This window comes from Papilio machaon, chromosome 15 (assembly GCF_912999745.1).
Source record: "Papilio machaon chromosome 15, ilPapMach1.1, whole genome shotgun sequence".
Lineage (NCBI taxonomy): Eukaryota > Metazoa > Arthropoda > Insecta > Lepidoptera > Papilionidae > Papilio > Papilio machaon.
This window is the reverse complement of record NC_060000.1, coordinates 3,231,430-3,251,081: the sequence shown is the minus strand read 5'-3', so window position 1 is coordinate 3,251,081 and position 19,652 is coordinate 3,231,430. Positions and strand designations below refer to the sequence as shown.

The window sequence follows — 19,652 nt, the reverse complement described above, 5'->3', positions numbered from 1 at the left end:
TATTTTAGTAAATTTAGCAACTAACCAGTAAAAGAAGAAATAAAATAAGACATTTTTCCTTAAAAAAAAAAGACAAAAAGCTCCCTTAATTCACATCGCATTTTTCGAACAAGGGAAGGGTCCGTTTCGTAGTGACAATGATTCGCCGGAGTAGAGATAAATTTCTATCACGCCTCGAGATTAGCTGCTATTGTGCAACGGTGTAAGATTAACTGATAAGTGTTATGTTGTTAATAATAACAGAAATGTTTGGATAGGCGCTTACTTGGGGTCGCGGCTCCCTTGATGACATTATTCATTGCTATATTTTAGCGATTAATCAAACACAATTGGTAAGGCACAATTTGTTGCTACCATTTTACTTATTAAAAAGACAAAAACTAGAGAAATTAAATGGTAATACATTCACAAATAGATAATTTTTGTGATATTGGCCCTATGTCCAGCTGAGAATTTCAACCAAACTCTTTTATATTATTTTCAATTTTACTATTATTAATTAGAATTGTGCATATTTATAAAGTGGTGAAGAGGCGATGTATCAGTAAAGTGCCAGGTGTGAAATAGACAGGCATGTACATGGAAGCATCGGAGATTGAATCTAAGCTTCAACTATATTCCACTGCGTGCCAATAAAAGCACACAGCTTATTTAGAATTCTAATGTACATTAAACTTAGTATTTCAATTTTATTTTTAAAACTATTTAGATTCGATTATTTAAAAAAAACATATTAATAAAATATTTAAAAATTGCATGTATTAGAAGATTATTCTTCTTATCAATTTATCATGATTATCACCATATCACCCAAATGTTAGCCACGTGTCTCATGCCACCATCATCCAGGATACTCTCACAAGCTTCACCAGATCACCTTGCAAGAAGCCTACCCACCCATAGTTAATTAAAATGACTATAAACGTTTTGACTGTAATTCGTAACTATAAAATTAAAAAAAAACCTTTGCACTTTGAAGACAAAAAAAATAGACCACGAATATAAGTTCAAGATAATTTGTATTTCTTGTATACTGCGACACAAACTTTAAATAAAATGCATTTAATACACGACCAAATGTATGGCCAACAGTGTATCGAAAACCGTCAGCACATCACATCTGTACGTCCTTTGTAAGAGGAGATCATGCGCGGATCGTATAAATATCTATTTTATCAATGCAGCCAATAAATATAATAACAATAATATTTTTTACAACAAATGTAACAATACGTGGGGAATGTCAGCCGCCTACCGTAATGAAGATGTAATGGGGCAACGCGATGGCTAATCCTTTGCCGAAGGGGGTGACCAGCTATGAAAGGATGTCACACCAATATGACAGATATTATGACAGCAGTGCAACGACCTAAAGCTTCTGTGAGGGTGCTTTTAAAATATAATAATTCTAATTTCAAATTTAGAACGCGGAATTAAAAAGAGATTATATTATACTTACTAACTTTTAAAATTTCAAAATAAAAATAAAATTCGCGCAGTACAGGTACTTTATTCTGAATCGACGCTTCGCATGTTAACAATAAACAGTATCCTATTAAAAATTCATATCCAATTCCCATTTTTATAGCCAAGAGCAAATATTACCGAATTGAAAACAATTTTTTTTATTTCCATAACGAATTAAAATTGCTATTATAATTAGCGGCGTCCGTGTTACGTGTCAATTTCGCATCGATTGTGTCAGATGCACCCTAAAAAATAATACCGTTATGAAATTATGCGTAATATTGATTGACGCATTATTATTATAAACCAGTTTGTCTCATAAGAAATGCACACCGATAACCAATAATTATTCTACTTATTTAAATAAACATTCATGTTTTAAATGTGTATTTCAAGAGTTTTAAATATTATATCTACAAATTTAAATATATGCTGCAAGAGACTGAGACATCTTTGCATTCTTCCTGCTAAGAAAATAATAAACAAATGAAAGGGAATTAAAAACAACTGTCAAACGATTTGCGCGCGAAATACTTGTGAGAAAATATTTACCACAGCAGTTCAATAAAGCACTTATTATTGAATTCAAAAGAATGAGATGCTTCTCGAGATATTTTCTGACGATTTCATTTAATAAAAAGTAGCCAATCAAGTTTATACTTTAAAATACGAATACGATGACATCTCTCATTGTCAAATTTACCGTTGCGATTTTTTTTTAGGTAAAAAAGTGTAAATTTTTGGTTAAAAAAAATTGTTGACGGGGGTCACGCCTTAAATTTAAAATTAAGGTTTATTCGTACGCAACCTTTCATGCACTTTGACATGGGATGTACAAGTAAAAAGCTTCGGAATTACCCGGATGTTTTTTTATCGAGATCTTTGTAGAGATATCAAAGTTTGTGAGACGGTGGTTAGATAATGTTACCGCTTCATTGATTACACAATGTCGCACCCCTTTCGTTTACTCAGATACGTGAGATTACCGAAATGATTGAAAGCTTACCAGTTACTTCTTCGGTTAGGATACTTTAAATTTACGTTTTCTATGCTGTTAAAATAACGAATACAAAATAACCTTGAACTTCTTTCCCAAAATTTGGAATAAGATTTTGGTATTCATTCAACAAAGACTATCCTACTGTGATATTTTTCGGTCTTCTAAATGTGAGAATTCTATTACTATATAAGTACAAAATAATATTGTTATCTAGAGTTATATTTGAACATTATCCGAAACAGAATATGTAGTTTTGCTTTAACAAAATAAAAACAACTAAGATGAGTCTTGACATTTTAATCTTACTAATAAAAATGTTTAGATGGATGTTTGTTTTAAGGTATCTCCGGATCTTGATGAAACTTGGCACAGATGTAGAACATAATCTGGAAGAACACATAGGCATACTTATTACGTTCATTTTTAATTCCGCGCGGACGGAATCACGGGCGACCGCTAGTACGTTAATAAAATTAACTTAATATTCCAAAAACCAGCTTTTGAAATTTCATAAATGCCAATAAGACGTAATCTGATAAATGTTCGTTCAAATTTCAACTACTACACTTCGTTTACGGTTGTATTTGGTACAATCCAGGACAAAAGTATATACATCATCGTTATGGTTTTATTTGGTCAGTGAGTTGGTAGACATCAAAGAGGCCTTTGGTTAACGCAGTGGAAATCGCGCGGTCAGCGCTTCACTTTTGCGGTATAATGACGAACAAAATTGGAATTTTTACAACAAAGTCACGTACGATCACCGCATCAATTGACTGCATAATATTAAATTTTTATCCTTATCATTAAATTCCTTAATGTTTATTGTGGCTTATATTTGTAGATAATAAAGCTTTTCATAAAAAAACATACTTGGTAACGCATAATAAAGTCAACAAATTATTGTTTAAAAAATTTTTGTTTAAAATGTATCTATTATAAAAATTATTAAATTCACATAAAATCGGTATTAATAAGCCTATTATTTAATACCTTGTCCGAATACTTCCGAAAGCAACTATTATAGTATACAATCTATTCGTAGCAAGGTCTTATTGTATAGAAATTATAAACGTCTAAATAAACCTATTGAGTTGTTTAAGGAGCGAAACTAAGTGCGGTTCGCAATCGGGACAATGGTGTGGTTTGACTGCAACTTAACACCCACATCGCAGACGACTATTATCTGTCTCGAATCCGCCATCCGATAGGCGTTTGCTCATCTCGTGAATCCATTTTGCAAGCTCACAGCGTCCGGTCTTTTGTAGTATTGTAGGTCAACATCTCGTTTGTTCTATTCCAGATAAGTCCACAAATTATTAGTGTTATTGTTGTTTTTTTTTAGTCAATAAATATATCGGGATATAACTAAGAGAATTTTAATACAAACATTAGTTCATTTAATTTGATAGCTACTCCATTTTTTTTAATTTCAAAACCTAACACTAGTTATGAAATACAAAAATCATTTCATCAATTTCGTTAAAAACTCGATTAACCACAACTAAATGCCATAGTGAAATAATTTGGAACAACTCATTTGCCATTTAAAGTATTATTAAATATATGTCAAATATGATTTATATCAGCTCAAATTATATTTACTAAAAGCTCCCGTTCAAGCTTAATTTTTTGTGCTTTCGACATTGCATCAAATGATCGACAATCGCTTCACATTTGCGAGTAATTCAATACTTTCTATCTGTCGTTTCGCAATCCAAATACCGAATACAATTGACTTCCGCTTCCTGAGAGAGAGATAACCGCGCCACGCCCCAACCTATTCTTATAGTGCGTTCACTTCGAAATACGAAGGTATTTTATTTCAAGGAATAAACGGTCACTGTTTTAGAGAAAGAAAGATAAAGTAGGAATATAAATATCCAATATGTGACTAGATGATAAATCTTTCTTGCGCATATTTGAGTCGGTACAGCCTTTTATGCGTTGTATCAGGGCATAAAACAGTAAACATATTAACATAGCGTTTCAACGTTTAATTTGGCTGTTGTAACATATTGAAAAAAATATACCTTATCTTATTTTTTTTAAATGACTACGTAAAAACAACTTAGTTTTTTTTTGTTAAAGAAATATTTAAAGAAGTGATTTATTCAAAAAAAGTAGAAGTGTTGTTATAATTAAAAAGACACGACGAAAGAACAGTGCTACTTGAAGGAACCAATAAAATCAACAGTTTACTGCTTCGCTTGACGTATTGCAGTTAACTTCACTTTTGGGGCGTTATTTATTAACGAGACCGTTCCGTTTTTCCACACATCGTGTAAACACTTAAGTGAGGCAAGTGGTTTATTCTTTAAGAAAGAACTTGAGTGTTTTAAATTAAAAAAAAAAAAAACTCACCTCCCAAGCGTATCTTCTGTCCACAAGCTTCGTCTCCCATTTGCCGGTGAATGGTCCGTACTTAGTGCCAACTGGTATACTACATCTCGCGAATACTCCGCCATTCTTTATCACCAGCTCATTGGGCAGATTGTATTCTGAGTTATCAACGTCACCATCTTTATTTGAATCGTCTTTTTCATCAGGACTTTTATCCGAATCAAGGAAGCCTTGATGAGGTAAATCTAGATTTCTGGGTAGAAAGTTTCGTCCGTAATCTGCGAAATTTTGTGGGAGGTAGGCATCTGGAATGCCGAAGTCTAAGTTGCCATAGTACTCTTTGACGTCTGTGCCTGGCGCCATGGGCTCCTGCTTGATGTGCACTAAGGTGGGCGCTGGTTCTGATGCCGCGGAGTTGGTGGGACTCGGGGCCGGGCTGCCAGAATCCTGGCTCTCTGCTGCTGTTAACGAAAAAACAAGAATTAATTTTTGAATACTGTCAGGTTTCAAAATTACCTCCTAATTTTTAAAAACGGAACTACATGAACATGTACTTGTGACATGATGGTTAACAGGTTTGGAAGTGGATAAAATATCTGCGTAGACTTCCAACTACTTCTTTTATAGGAAAAGGGGACAAACGAGCGGCGGATCACCTTATATTAATTGATCCAACGCACATGGACATCCGCAACACCTGAGGAACCGCAGATGCGTTGCCGAGTTTTTTAGGGATATACATTTTTGTATGCAATGGAATTCGATGTAAGAATTAAGGAATTTTTCATATAGCCTTTAATTTCGTAGGTAACGTTATAAAGTGCATCGGCGTTTGGCTGCATGTGAACCTGTCTGATTATTTTTCAGACAAAAATAAAATGATGGAATGCAAGATGGTGCTCGCATTATGCCTCATTTCCGCTCCTCACAAAGCGTTTCCGCTTGTCTCTTGCCGCTGAGAGAATCCCTCCCAAATGCAAATCCACACCGAGATATCTGAATCGTGTGGTTCCTCCGAATTATTGTATACTCTGGAATTACATTCATTGAAATATGAACTTTATTCTGAGAATTATTTTTTATTCACATTATTTCTCGTTGCCACGTCGGCGAACTGACATCTAGCCCATGAATATACAATAAATTGATAAAAAATAAAACAATTATTACATTTTACTTTTTTTTCAATAAATTTCAAAACTAAAATAATTATGTTCTGAAGGTAAATTAGTGCCTTACGTTTTTGAATGGCGCTAATCTTTTTTTTACTCCTTTATAAGGAAAAGGTAGGAAGGAATTATAGTAATGTACTAATGTAATGTATAGGAATGTGAATATATATATATATATATATATATATATATATATATATATATATATATATATATATATATATATATATATATATATCTCTTTTAAAAAGATATAAAGTATTTACCTTGGAAATTTATAAAAATTCGGAGCGACCTTTAGAAAATAAAATTTTGACGTCAAATTTTCAGAATCCTTATATTATTTTACACTTAAAAAGATGACATGACGAGAAAAAAAAATTAAAACAAAAAAAAACTGATTTTCGGCAATTTTGGAATTTTTCAAAAATTCTGAGCGACCTTTAAGATTTTTTTTTAACCTGTCCTTTGGTGGAGGTTCTTAAAACATAGTAAACTCACATATTTTCACACGAGAATCGAAAAAAACAAAAATTTTATTTTTTTGGGCCACCCTAATATATATATTTCATAATAATTTTATTATCTAGACATATTTTTTTCCTGAACGTAAAAACCATGATATCTGAATGAGAAATATATTATATAATATAGAAAAAAATCGATTGATAAACATAATCATTAATGCCTCAAAATATAAACTATATAGGAATCATCAAAGGAAACAAATTGCTTCACTTAAATTTCAATGTCATAGATTGATTACAAAGTGTAAAACACGCGCGTGCCATCAATAAAACGCATCCCCCAAGCAAACACAAGTGAGAGAGACACTCCATAAATCATAACGCACCCCATTACTACTAATATACTTGTTAAAACAACCCCCTATCTTGTCAGGACGTCTTCCGCACGTGCGATGAAAAAAAAACGCTATAAAATTAGACGCTTGATCACAGCCTAATACAATACGGACTTGGAATGATAACTGCTTAACATAACAAAGGTGCAGTGCGCGTTCACAATGCGCAGGATGTGCGAACGTGTCTTTATGATCCCTTTTTGTGGATCCAGTTCGGTGAGGACTGCGTTCTTTTTAATGTTCGGTTGCTATGCCGATTTCACCTGTCGCGCTCTAGTTTAATCATTACAATTTATGCTCACGAACCAACACAGATACATTGGCGGCAACAATTATATATGTTATTTATTCAAGCCTTTTAATGTATGTGTGACAAATAGAGCGAGAAAATAAAAATAAGAAAGAACAAAATTCTATCAAGTAATGTTTTGCATAGTTATTGCGTCTCGTCCGTCAATTTATTGTCTCAGCCACTGTGTTATATTATTCCATGAATAAAAAATATTAATTATTCTATAGAATATATTATAAAGTGAATGTGTCTGGCTGCTAAAACGAGGTGTCATAAAAAGCGCGTTCGAATTTCAAATTCAAATTAGCGATGGCGAGGTGAGTTCGCGCGTTGCGTGCGCGGACAATGCGGACGAGTCGTCGTTAAATCTCCGGTTTCCGCAGAAACACGACAGACTTAAAATAAGAACATGCAGCGGACTAACAACTGAATAGAGTGACACAACACAAATATCATATTCCATATTATGTCTATTTCATAAATTCTTTTTCCTTCTTAACGACAAGAATAGACTTGTGAACCTAGAAAAATGTAGAAAGCGACGTTACAAAAAATAGAACAATTAGTACTATAGAATTAATAGCACATAAAAGGTCAACTAACATTGTAGCCTAAATTTGATCTCTAACGCCCAAACACAGGTCTAAGATTTATATCAGAGCTACTGATAGAGTAAAGGAGCTAATACTAGTCAGCTGACTCTATGTTATTATCTATCCCACAATAGATATAAGCTACGATACCTGTATTACAAAATTGGTTTGTCTCTAATCTTTCTTGTCCGTGGACCCTACGGAGCGCTGATTTCACGTGTTAGCCACGGCGACTGACAATAGTCACGGTTTACGTCGTCGTGTCACCGAAGACTCGACGACTCCGCTTGTGTTCACTCATAAAATACTCTTAACTGCCCAACCAAACATACAATTTCCATTATCACGGACGAAACACACCTTTAAACGTACGTGTTAAGGTTACCATTGCTATGAACTTCGTTTTAGGCGTACAATTGCATTTAAATAGCCATATTCAAGCATGCCTCATCCGATATACGACAGTACAGCTTGCACTAGGTATTGACGACTTCTTTAGAATTCTTAGAAAGTACTACTTTCTAATACGTTAACAGTACATAAATATCAAAGGAAATGTGACAAGCATATGCGTATCGAAAATAACTGACTTCCTATTTATGTATTGTTCAGTTAACGGTGTAAAGTTTTCATCATTTTTAGTGTTTTCATAAAGTACTATAAAAAGAAGTCGTACAAAAGCCGTTAAATGAGTATTTATAAAATCTTAGATTAACAAATTCGCACTAAGAGATTATGCACAAAATGTGTTACCTCATTATTTTAGGTTTTTACTAGACTTGCATCACTTTAATTAGTGGTCATTTAGATTAGTAGAACCACTAAGAAATCAACTCAAGAAACTTAATTAAAATGATAAAACAGAATTGGCATGCTGTGTCATTTTGGGCGCTGCACACAAAATGTTCTATTGAGAACTTCGGCAACATATTTTTTTTGAACAGGCAAAAGTAAAGCCGCATTCAGCCAACAATAAAAAATACGTTTCGCATACGAATAGAGTAAATAAAAATGTAACAACTTAAATTGTGTATAATAAGTTTTATAAACAAGATATAGTCCCCGGCGGCGCTTGTCAAAAGGTTACACTTCGGTAATATAGGAATGACAAATAACCTTCAGTAATAACCGCAGATTCGAGATGTTTTGGGTTGTTCGCACACCCTTAACAGAATCAGAGATAACACTCAAGTGTGTACAAAAAAACGGTTTTGTTTGACAAGGCTTTTGAAATTGACAACGAATGTTTTAAATATTGATTTTTAGGTAATAGTAATAATTTTTATTGCTATATTTTAAGGTTGATAATGTTATAGTTTTTATTTTTTCTTTTATAAATTTTCATCGATTACCTGCGTATTGTCATCTTACTGGATTCTGATACTGCTAAACTTTCAACCTTTAATATTTTCTATGAAACTTTACCTATACAATATTTCCTCAAGAATGATGTAAAATGTTTGCTGGGTATCAAATATATTAAAGCTATGATTCAATTAACTTTATATAAACTAACATGAAATTTCACAGATTTTAATATTTGTCCGGTTAACAAAAACCTGCCAAAGGGTCAGCCAGGTTTTTGAAACAATCAATATTCACTATTTTTTCTATCTTAATTATTTATTGAAGATTAACAAAATATTAACGAAATTATCAAACATCCATGAAATTATCTTACTAATGCGAATGTTTAGATGATGGATGGATGGATGTTTGAAGGTTTCTCAGGAACGGCTCAACGGACCTTGATGAAATTTTGGAACAGACGTAGAACATAGTCTGGAAGAACACATAAGCTACTAATAAAGTTTTTTAATTCCGCGCGGACGGAGTCGCGGGCGACAGCTAGTATTTATATATATTCCAGGTAATTAAAAAAAACTGCCTCCGCTTTATCTGAAGATAACAGAACATTTATTATTACTACATTTAAGCAGTGTAATCGTAACACTTTACATCCAGCTACCGAACCCAAAATAGCATATTTATGAAGGTAATATTTAAATTTATATATGCTAAAAATTATATTCAAAGCCGTTTGTGCGGTTTATTAAATAAGTCTTAAATTTATAGTTTTAATAAGAAAGAAAATTTTACTGGTTACAATATTAATAAAAAAAATATTTGAAATACACAGAATGATAAGAATTAGTTTGATGTCTACTCACCACTGTAACGTTATCTATTACTAAACGTTTAACGTTGTAACGTTGGTACGCAATACAACTTACAATCAAAAATCTGATACAACTTACCAGACATCTTCATCTTAATGCAAATATTTTAATTCAAATCGAAAATGTTAGTCATTATTCAATGAAGCACTGGCATATAAATGGTCCTTCTAATTAAATTAATTTTACACTTTTTAATTGAAAAAAAAATCCAATAAGAATTAATTTCGTAATTTTAGACCACTAATTTTCGAACGCAACACTGCACAAAAATCACGAAAAAATAAAAAAATTGAAAATATTCATAATTTCGTGTAGTATCTATAGTGATGAGATAGACTTGTCGATAATGAATGTCCGTTTGTGTGTCACGGGATGTTGCGCGGTCCCGGCAGATATGTGCGTTGGCCGCGACGAACGGTGCCAGAGTAACGCGAGAGGAAGCGAGAGCCCGGCTCATCCCTACGATCCCGAATCATAACCCTCGGCAGGGACGCACCCCGCACCCCCTCCGCCGCCCGCGCCCCGCGCACGCCCGTCGCACGCCCCGTCGCTGTCTTTGTGCCGCACCCCTCTCGCTCGCACCAGTCTTTCGGGGTCGCTTTATACAAGGTTAAAGTCTGAAAATACACTTACTGTTTTTTTTTTTTTTCGGTTTCATAAATAAGTTTTTAAAAGTATCCAGAGCATCATAGACTGTAAGTAGGTACACATTTGTTAAATATTAACATCAGCTTATTAACTGGAAAAATGAATAATTAGGACACCACTTAATATGTAGAACTTTATCTAATAATTTTAACAGATCTGAAATGAACACTATAAACTTCTAAAACTTTACATTTAGAAAAAAAATCTTATCAGTGACGTAATTTTAATTTTTATCGATAGTGACATTGTTACGATAGACATCAACACCTGCCTAAACAATGGTACTTTAACAACAACTACTGCCTTTGTAAAGTGACTGGTAAACAGAGCTACTTAATCGCACCACATAGTGTTGTACTTTAAACAATGTCTATTAGAAGATTGAGATATGAAATATCGAGCGGAAACAGTCACTTGAGACAAGGTACTTGTTAAGACAATAAAGAAGTAACACACCTTATATTTCGCGACCCATAAAACATAATGTAACTTCGTATTTTATATGTTGTAGCTTTTCAGTTAAAAAGTATACTTGTATATATTTACTTATTTATATGTATAAAAGAATTTAGGTGTTCGTATTTTATTAATAATGGCCATTGTAATATCCTACAGCCGTATTAAGCCGAGTTATCTACAGAAACACTAGTCGATTTCAGAAACGTATTAGTTTTTCAGCGTCTGAAAATATCTTGGCAGTATAGTGGCGAGTGGCAAAAGGCAAGTGAGAAGGGAGATAACTAGATAATGTTCAAGATGCGGCGACGGACGCGATTGGCCGGCGGCGGAGCGGGGCGTGGCCGGCACCGATGCACCAATGGGATGTTCCACTTTATCTGCGTCTTTGTCTGCTACAGACTACACTCTACAGATCCAGTACCCCTGTACCTCTAAACCTTTCTACCTCTGGAATTCTACTCAGTCGCGAGACAAAATCGCTTCGTTAGCTAGATCTGCGCTACGTATATTACGCATACTTTCTATACTTCAATATTAGATGGGCTACATGAAGTTAGATCGTTATTTTTATAGTAAGACTCTGAACAGAATATTATTGAACAGAAAATCATTCTTTCACTACGACCTGATACCTAGAGGAATCACATCATTTTGATTTCAATGATTTACAATAACATTTTTGTATTTGAATCGTATTATATTTTAAAGTAGTTTTGGTATTAGATTAAAGCTAATTTTTAAATTTTCGAGATGTAGTTGTTTCCTGGTACAACTAGCCAGAGTGACTAGTAACTAGACAGCTTTAAAATAGTGCTTCAGGTATTTTTTTAATAGTGTATAATATTCATTATTTTGTTTGTTCCTAACTACTCTTCCAGGGAGGGCTATTTTAGGCATAATCTTTGTAAAATTGTAATTAAACTTTCTTACTACATACCTCATCTACAAACACATTGGGACGTGAAGGCGACAACTAGAATCGATTTGCGACAGACATGACGGCTGATAATCGATTCCCGTTCCAACAGATGTCGTAATCGATTTCACAGTTCGCGTATTAAATCGACTCTGTGTCAAGTCGTTATGATTGCGGCGCGAGGGTGTGAAGGTTTTTGCAATGCTTCTGATAAAATAGAAACGTGAATAAAACTCTTTAATGGTTTATTCAGTCACTTATTTATTTAGCGTTATGTTTTAAATAAATATATGTATATTTAACTATTGTTGTATTAGTAACTAATGTATTATTAAAGCTGCAGGCCATTGATGTAGATATTTACATTGAGCTAGTTAGCGTATCGCCTAATTTTAGACTAATGCAACTGCCCATTAATATCCATAATTATCTGCATGAAAATTGACTCGTTTAAATTAAAGGAATGTTGAATTTGGTAAAATCGTGGTATTGGGCAACATTATCTATTCCTTGTCTATTACTTAAATTGAAATCTAAATATGGTAAGAGACGAAGTATATCTGTAAGAAATGTTCAATTACTAATTAAAAAAAAACTTTCTTGTAGTGTTGTAAGTACGGACAAGGAGACATAAAAATTCCATTTATTAAGATCTGTATAAGTTATATTTATTTATGCGTTCCCAGCGGCAAATTTAAATGCAGTACAAGTATGAGAATTTATGTCTCGTAATTTCGCGTCGACCGCACAAATTTATTTGATAGGCTGAGACACGACGCCGCTTTTACGTTTATTTAATAGAATTTTTCTCTAAAGAATATTTATATTCTAATTTAACTTGCTCAATAACATTTATCGTACCAAAGAGCAATAAAAAAGTATTTCAATTTAACTAGTTAATAAATAAAGCAGCTATAAATTAAGATAAGTTGACAATCTTACTAATATTATAAATGCAAAAGTTTTGATGTAGGAATGGATGTTTGTTTCTAAGTATCTCCAGAACGACTCCCGGAATCATAATGATATTTAGCAAAGATGTAGAATATAGTCTGGAAGAACACATAAACTACTGATAAAGTTTTTTTTTAAATTCCGCACGGACAGAGTCGCGGCCAAAAGCAAGTTTACTTAAAAAGTTTCTGCTTTAGTCCATCGATGTTAATATACAGTTGTGATCATCGAATTTAAACAAAGAACTAAGCAATAAGAAACGATAAACGGAATGCAGGATTTTTGTTGTTGTTTAAATTCGAGCTAAATTTTATTCCATTCTATCAATATGTTTCATATGTTAAATTTATGCTACCCATATAAATCTGAATCCCAAGTATTAAATAACTTTGGGTATTACGTACAGGTCGCGTCAGATCAAGATCCCTTTCGGCGAGGCCGCGCGCCGGGGGTGACGTAGAGGCTAATTCAGGAGGCAACCGCCATCTTGGATGACCGACAAAGGAAGTCAACGGACAAGGAAATACAACGATATACTTAATTTCATATATTTAAACTGTAAACTGTTTTTGTTGATTCTTAACTTTTACTGAGTAGTACTATAGGCACTCTTATTTCGATTCATATTGAGATTTACTTCATTTATATTTATAACCTCCAAAATGTTGATTCACACAAGTTAGGTTTTGCATTTATAGACAAACCTTAGCGTGTGTGGACTACATATAGACGTCTGTTGCTCGTCTAATTCGTAAAAGTTTGGTTTGAGATTGGACCTAAGCGATGTCTACCTACCTTGAGATACCGATGGTTAATGCATAGTTAGTGTACACCTACATAAAGCGTTGATATCACTTGTTCCCTTGTTATTCATAAAGGTATTGTAACCTGATTACCGCCAACGGCACTAGAGCGAGTTGCATCAAAAATGAATACCAGTACAAAGCAGTCGAGCACTTCGGGACTTCAACTTCATACAAATTGCCAACTAGCATACGAGTACACATTTGCTAACAAACATAATCCTTATACCAGTATACCAACGTAAATATATCGAAACAAACTTAGCTAGGAGCGGAATCTCGTGTTGAATTCGAAATGAGTGCGGACGTGACACCGGACCTCACGCGACTCTAACAACTTCTGTGGCGACAATTTTATTTGCGAACTACCCCCCATTTGGCACCTCCCTTTGTTGCCGATTCGTGACAGTCACCCTCCGCACGGTGGAAATGGCTTTAACAAAAAACTTGCTCCAACTTTCCTCGAATATGGCTGTTTATATTGCAGGATACTTTGTTTTTATAGCTTTCATAATCACTTACCATTCTAGAATATATTTTTAATTAAAGTTTCTAGAAATTAGTTCATTTTCTGAACTACTTTTAATCGAAAAGAAAAACGATAGTTCTTATTGAAGATCTTTTGTATTCCACACAATGACTTTAGATTTTCCATTTGAAATAACGATAGCTTCTCCATTTATACCCGTAACGTTATCGGATTGATAAAGCACCCGCTGTCCATTGCTTTTGAAGGGATAAGCGCTCGGAAACTTTAAACCGTCTCCGTACAACCGAGATTCCGAGACGGTCGGACATTTTCCATTCTATTTAATTCAATGGAAGTCTAATCGTGAACTATATCTACATTGATTTTATTTTAAAAGTTCAATTAAGATATAACGTATAAAACTCTAAAAATACATGATCCTTGTAGCAGTTTACTTCTCTTAAAGACCAAAGATACAATAATAGTCTGGTTTCATTTAATCTTTAAAAATTACAAATACAATAATTTAAGCTTCTTAAAGAAATGTTTGTTGCTAAATTTTGTTTATACTTTACACTTTACACTTTGATAATTAGTCTAAAAAAATAAAGCTTTATAAAGAACGTACTATCATTATCATTAGCAAGATTAATCTTAGTATCCTTACAACGGTTTCAATCTTATGAATGACCACTCGAATCTAAGAATTGGATTTAAGCCATTGATTTTAAATTCGACACGACAAAGGGTCGAGCTATTCCAATTTTGAACGAATAGATTTTTAAATCGAAATGCACCATAGCCACTCGACTCGGCAAACGCCTCCTGGGGCGATCCATCGTGTTTATAGAGGCAATAAAACGGTATTAGAAGGTAACCCGACGGTTATTGGCGTCTTGATAGGACGAACCTCTGGACACATTATCTTAATCCAAAATGATATTCTCAAATTCTAACTTACTAAGTAAATTTATGATAGACTAGCTGTCGTCAACAACTTTGTCCGCGCGGAATTAAAAAAAAATAATAATTAGTAGCCTGTGTATTCTTCCATACTGTGTTCTCCATCTATACGAAATTTCATCGAGATCGAACAATCTAAAATTCGCATTTATAATATTAGTCTAGCTGTCGCCCGCGACTCCGTCCGCGCGCAGTTAAAAAAAAATGAAAAATAAATGTTGGCCGATTCTCAGACCTACTGAATATGCTCACAAAATTTCATGAGAATCGGTCAAGCCGTTTCGGAGGAGTACGGGAACGAAAACTGTGACACGAGAATTTTATATATTAAAATAATTATAATATTTTAAATTCTAATAATAAAAGAACCCAAAAATTATTTCGTTACCTTAAACTTATCAGAGTGGAATCAGTTGTAAAAGCACCATTCAACCTTAATTCACCAAATTAATGTCAAGTAAATCTTCATGTAAAAACTAGGAAAAATTGGAAGTTAACAACGTCTTTTAACATGATGGAAAAGTTTCTTGCATGACGAACGCGCGAGGAGCGGTGCCGAGTGTTCAAATGTTTTGTTAGTGGACGATGGGCTCTAATTAGTTGTTAAATGACAGACTGAAAAGTGCTCGGGCTTTTTCAATGCACGGAAACATGTAGAGTGTAATTTTCAAACAAATTATTAAGTTTTTAATTGATCGAGGTATTAGCCTGATACAATTTACTATGCTTAAGGAAAATTACTAAATGTCAAAAAGAGAAATTTGTGAAATAACCTAAGTTTTATGAACATTTACATATATATCGGCGTGACCATCTTATAAAAATATCTCACTGTTGAAATTAATTAAATAACTCTTGTAAATACGTTCTTACAATCGATTAATTGATTAAAACTTCATTTATTGTAATTTTTAGATTAATTTACAAACGATTACTAAATTCAAACACTTTATTGTAAGTCTCATGAGGGTATAAATAAGAATGTTCCGGCGGCACAGAGCCAGTCTCAGTACGACCGCCGGAGTGATCAAAGCTCTTCAAGGAGGCTGAAACTCTGCTGAGAAATATAAGGATATCCATCAAAGGTTGCGTTTCATTTAAGGATGAGCAACACTGAAAATGATGTTAGTGGTGCTACCACCACTGACGTTGTGTGTTTTTCAAACACTTCGGGCGGTGCTCATCCGACATATATAAATTTTTAGTTATGAAGAATATTTCGATTTACTACAATTATACGCACAATTAAAAAATTGAATGATAACGTTTGTCCATTTCCTGTTTAACAGGGTGCGTCAAAACACTCGAAGTATCATGTCAAATTAAATAATCGTGTTTTAATTGAGCCGGCGATCGGAGAACAAGGGCGGCTCATCGATCACGCCACCCCACAAATGCTCCACGAGGTACAAGGTACAAGCGAAAGTGTAGTAACTAAATATTGTATATTTAAAACTTTATTCGTAATAGAATATTTCGAATTGGTTCTTTTTCTATTTTGAAAATACCAGATCTTGATCAAAATTTCAACAGAGGTGATCTGGTCCAAAAAATGTTAGTGTACGTGTAAGTTACTGGTCACCATACAATTGAGGGTCCCCGTGTCGACAGCGAATATTTCGTGTCAGTTAAGAGTGGTATATAATGCGATCGTGTCGCCTTTAACTTAGACCACAAATGTCTTAGAGCCCATTACAGCGTTATCCGCACTTAAGTTGTGTGATAGTCATTTGCGGAAATCTCGCTAATGCATCCAATGAGTACGCAATGTAAATGTTAATTACTTTAACGACTTTACTATGTACTTTCTTTCGAGTTCTACAAAACCTTTTTATTAAAGCTTAAACTATTTATATATAAACAGGCAGGTGGGAACTAAAATAGGTACTTTATACGCCGTGATAAAGTCTTGTAATAATCGAGGTTCAAAAATTAGTGAAACATTTTATTAGAATGTAAAACATTTATAGTTAGTTCGTAGGCACAGTTGATTTGAAGTCCTAATAGAATTGTAATAGAAAACTATCCACGTTCGATGCCCTTGTTTGGACAGTCATCATAATATTCCCATGATGTTCAGCCGCAAACACGACTCCATGATTATGTTAGTCTGCCCTCGCCTAAGGCAACCGCGACCCCTCTTCCCTACGTACCGGTTCGCACACTCTCATTGTACCTATATAAAACAATTTCCGTATTGTCAACATTTTAAACAAAGTACTCTCAATTTATGGAATATTATTTTGATTTGATAAAACATTTATTATTCCTTAATTGTTTTATTTTATAGAATAATTCGTAATGAATCTTTACAGAAAAAGATCAATTCGGGAAAGTTTAAGGTTAATTATTTTTGTCTGTCACAGTTTTATTCACAGATTTCGTTTTCAAAAACATTAAATAGCACATTTTAAACATTTCTCGATACATTGAAAAAGAAACACTATATTCCAGTAGGTTTATTTCATACAATTTGAGATTTTAAGACATTATCAAGTAACAATCGCTCCCTCATCCAGCGAGCGAGTTGATAAGGCAAGAATAAAGCTCACCTCGCATTGACTTTCGCACAAAAGGCCTTCGCAAATTACACACCAGGCCACCAATTACTGAGCCATAACAACAGATACATTTGTATGACAATGATCAAGTTTTTTCTGCGAAATACGATATTCAACGCGAACGCGTTGTTGCGAATTTCAATAGTAGAAGTTCCTCCTGTTTTGTGAGTTTGTTTCGAATATTTATTTAGTTATAAATTTTGTTAAAAATAATTTTACAGTACATGTTTTTTGCAACTTTGTTTATGAATTAACTTTGAAGAATTCAACTTTATTGTAAGTATTTTAAAAATATTAATTGTAAATAATTTTTTAATTTAAAGAGAATATCAAATAAATGAAATATTTTTAAATGTCGATGTTTATTTAGGTATTTTCGAATTTTTCGAACGAAGTCGAAGGCATCTGCTAGTTCATAATTATTTTTTTGCAATTAACAAGCTACTAGGAATCATTTAAAGAGATAATTGTGCAACAATTAAACAAAGTAACAACGGAAACGGCTTCCGCTGTGACAAGCCGCTCTTGGAATTGTTAGATGCTCTTCCTTATCCAGCCAGCAGTGACCCCGCCACCTTCCTTCCCGTCTACTTCACTGAATACAATCGCTTGAAACTAATACACAAAGATAGCGACTGATAACAACGTCTTTAATTAGTACCTAAATATTTTTTACTTTATGGTTAATGTATATTTTTTTTGGTAAAAGTGCATTTGTAAAAATAAACTCAGTGTCGTAAAGGTTTTCTGTTCGTAACGGTTGTATAACGTATAGTAGGATTTTTTGATAAATCTTCTATAGATTTATATCGACTCAAACATATAAAACATTTATACCTAATATCCAAACACAACGTACATATAGTCAATTATACCCAAACAGAAATACAAAAACGTGGAAACCGTCTTTTTCTATGCCGGTTCGCACCGGAACGATCCGGAAATGATAATGGGGACGTCGACGAGGCGAGAGACTCCCGACTGCGGGCTGTCACCGGTGAAAGCGTCAAAGGGTTTTAGTCAAGGCGCGAATTAAATCGGTCAGCGGGAGGCTGCAGAGCTGACGCCATCTATCGGAAACCGGTTTGCTCGGAAATTCATTCGCACTCGTACATATATTTTTTATACAATACATATTACACATATTTTAAAGCTTTCATTGCCTTAGGCTGTATGTAATTTTATCTCATAAATTTTAACAAACAATAAGGAATAATAATACAAATTCAACACTAATTTTCACTCTCTTCACATCACCAAGAGGAAATTTAATTTAAGCTTAATCTTGAGTTCACCTTAACCCATTGTCACTAGTCTATTAGGCCTTTAAACTGTTATATGTAGAATAATATTTCCACACAACAGTGAAGCACCATACTACCTTTATATTATTCGTGTAAATCAATCTAATAAAATTATCATGTAATAATTAACGCACTGAATTTTATAAATCTCCTATACACCTTATCGTCGCACTTATAAATATATCAAATTAACGTCATACTCGGAAACTGCGCAATATTGTGATAAGTCGATGTTACTAATATTATAAATGCGAATGTTTGGATAACACTAGCTTCATCTGCTAATACGCTGATCTGTTCGTTTACACTAAGGAAATATATGTATGAAAACATTGTTATTTATTTTTATTATTAACTATATTTTCCTGTAGTTACATGTGTTAGCACTGGAAACCCAATGTTATGATTAACTTCTAGATAAAATATTGGCAGAGCTTCCCCAACGCGTCCCCACGAGCCACAACTGTCGATGTCACCTTAATTTACGACCTTCAATTATAAATTTCACATCTTTTAAATGTATACGACGTAAACACGAAATTCAACCTAAATTCATAGGTAGAAAGGTTCTTTTTTAAAATCATACTGACGTTATCGAAGCGAACAAATCTTCGGGCACGAGTAAAAGTTTTAAGCGTCTTATTTTAATTAAAAGTGTTTATTAGC

At 33.7% G+C, this 19,652-nt stretch overlaps 1 protein-coding gene across 4 annotated transcripts in view; it reads right to left on the bottom strand.

Moving 5' to 3' along the window:
* The window catches only part of LOC106721039 (histone-lysine N-methyltransferase PRDM16), a 60,568-nt gene that overhangs the window by 26,726 nt on the left and 14,190 nt on the right, over positions 1-19,652 (bottom strand). For 2 of the 4 annotated variants that reach the window (XM_045681163.1, XM_045681164.1), the window contains exons 1-2: positions 9,988-10,005; positions 4,832-5,271 (exon numbers count right to left, since the gene is read on the bottom strand). In XM_045681163.1, the coding sequence (XP_045537119.1) occupies positions 4,832-5,271; positions 9,988-10,000 (453 nt within the window). In that variant the 5' untranslated portion in view covers positions 10,001-10,005. Of the gene's footprint in view, positions 1-4,831; positions 5,272-9,987; positions 10,006-19,652 lie in introns of those variants that run through there. The other 2 variants (XM_014515902.2, XM_014515903.2) reach the window with 2 other exon arrangements.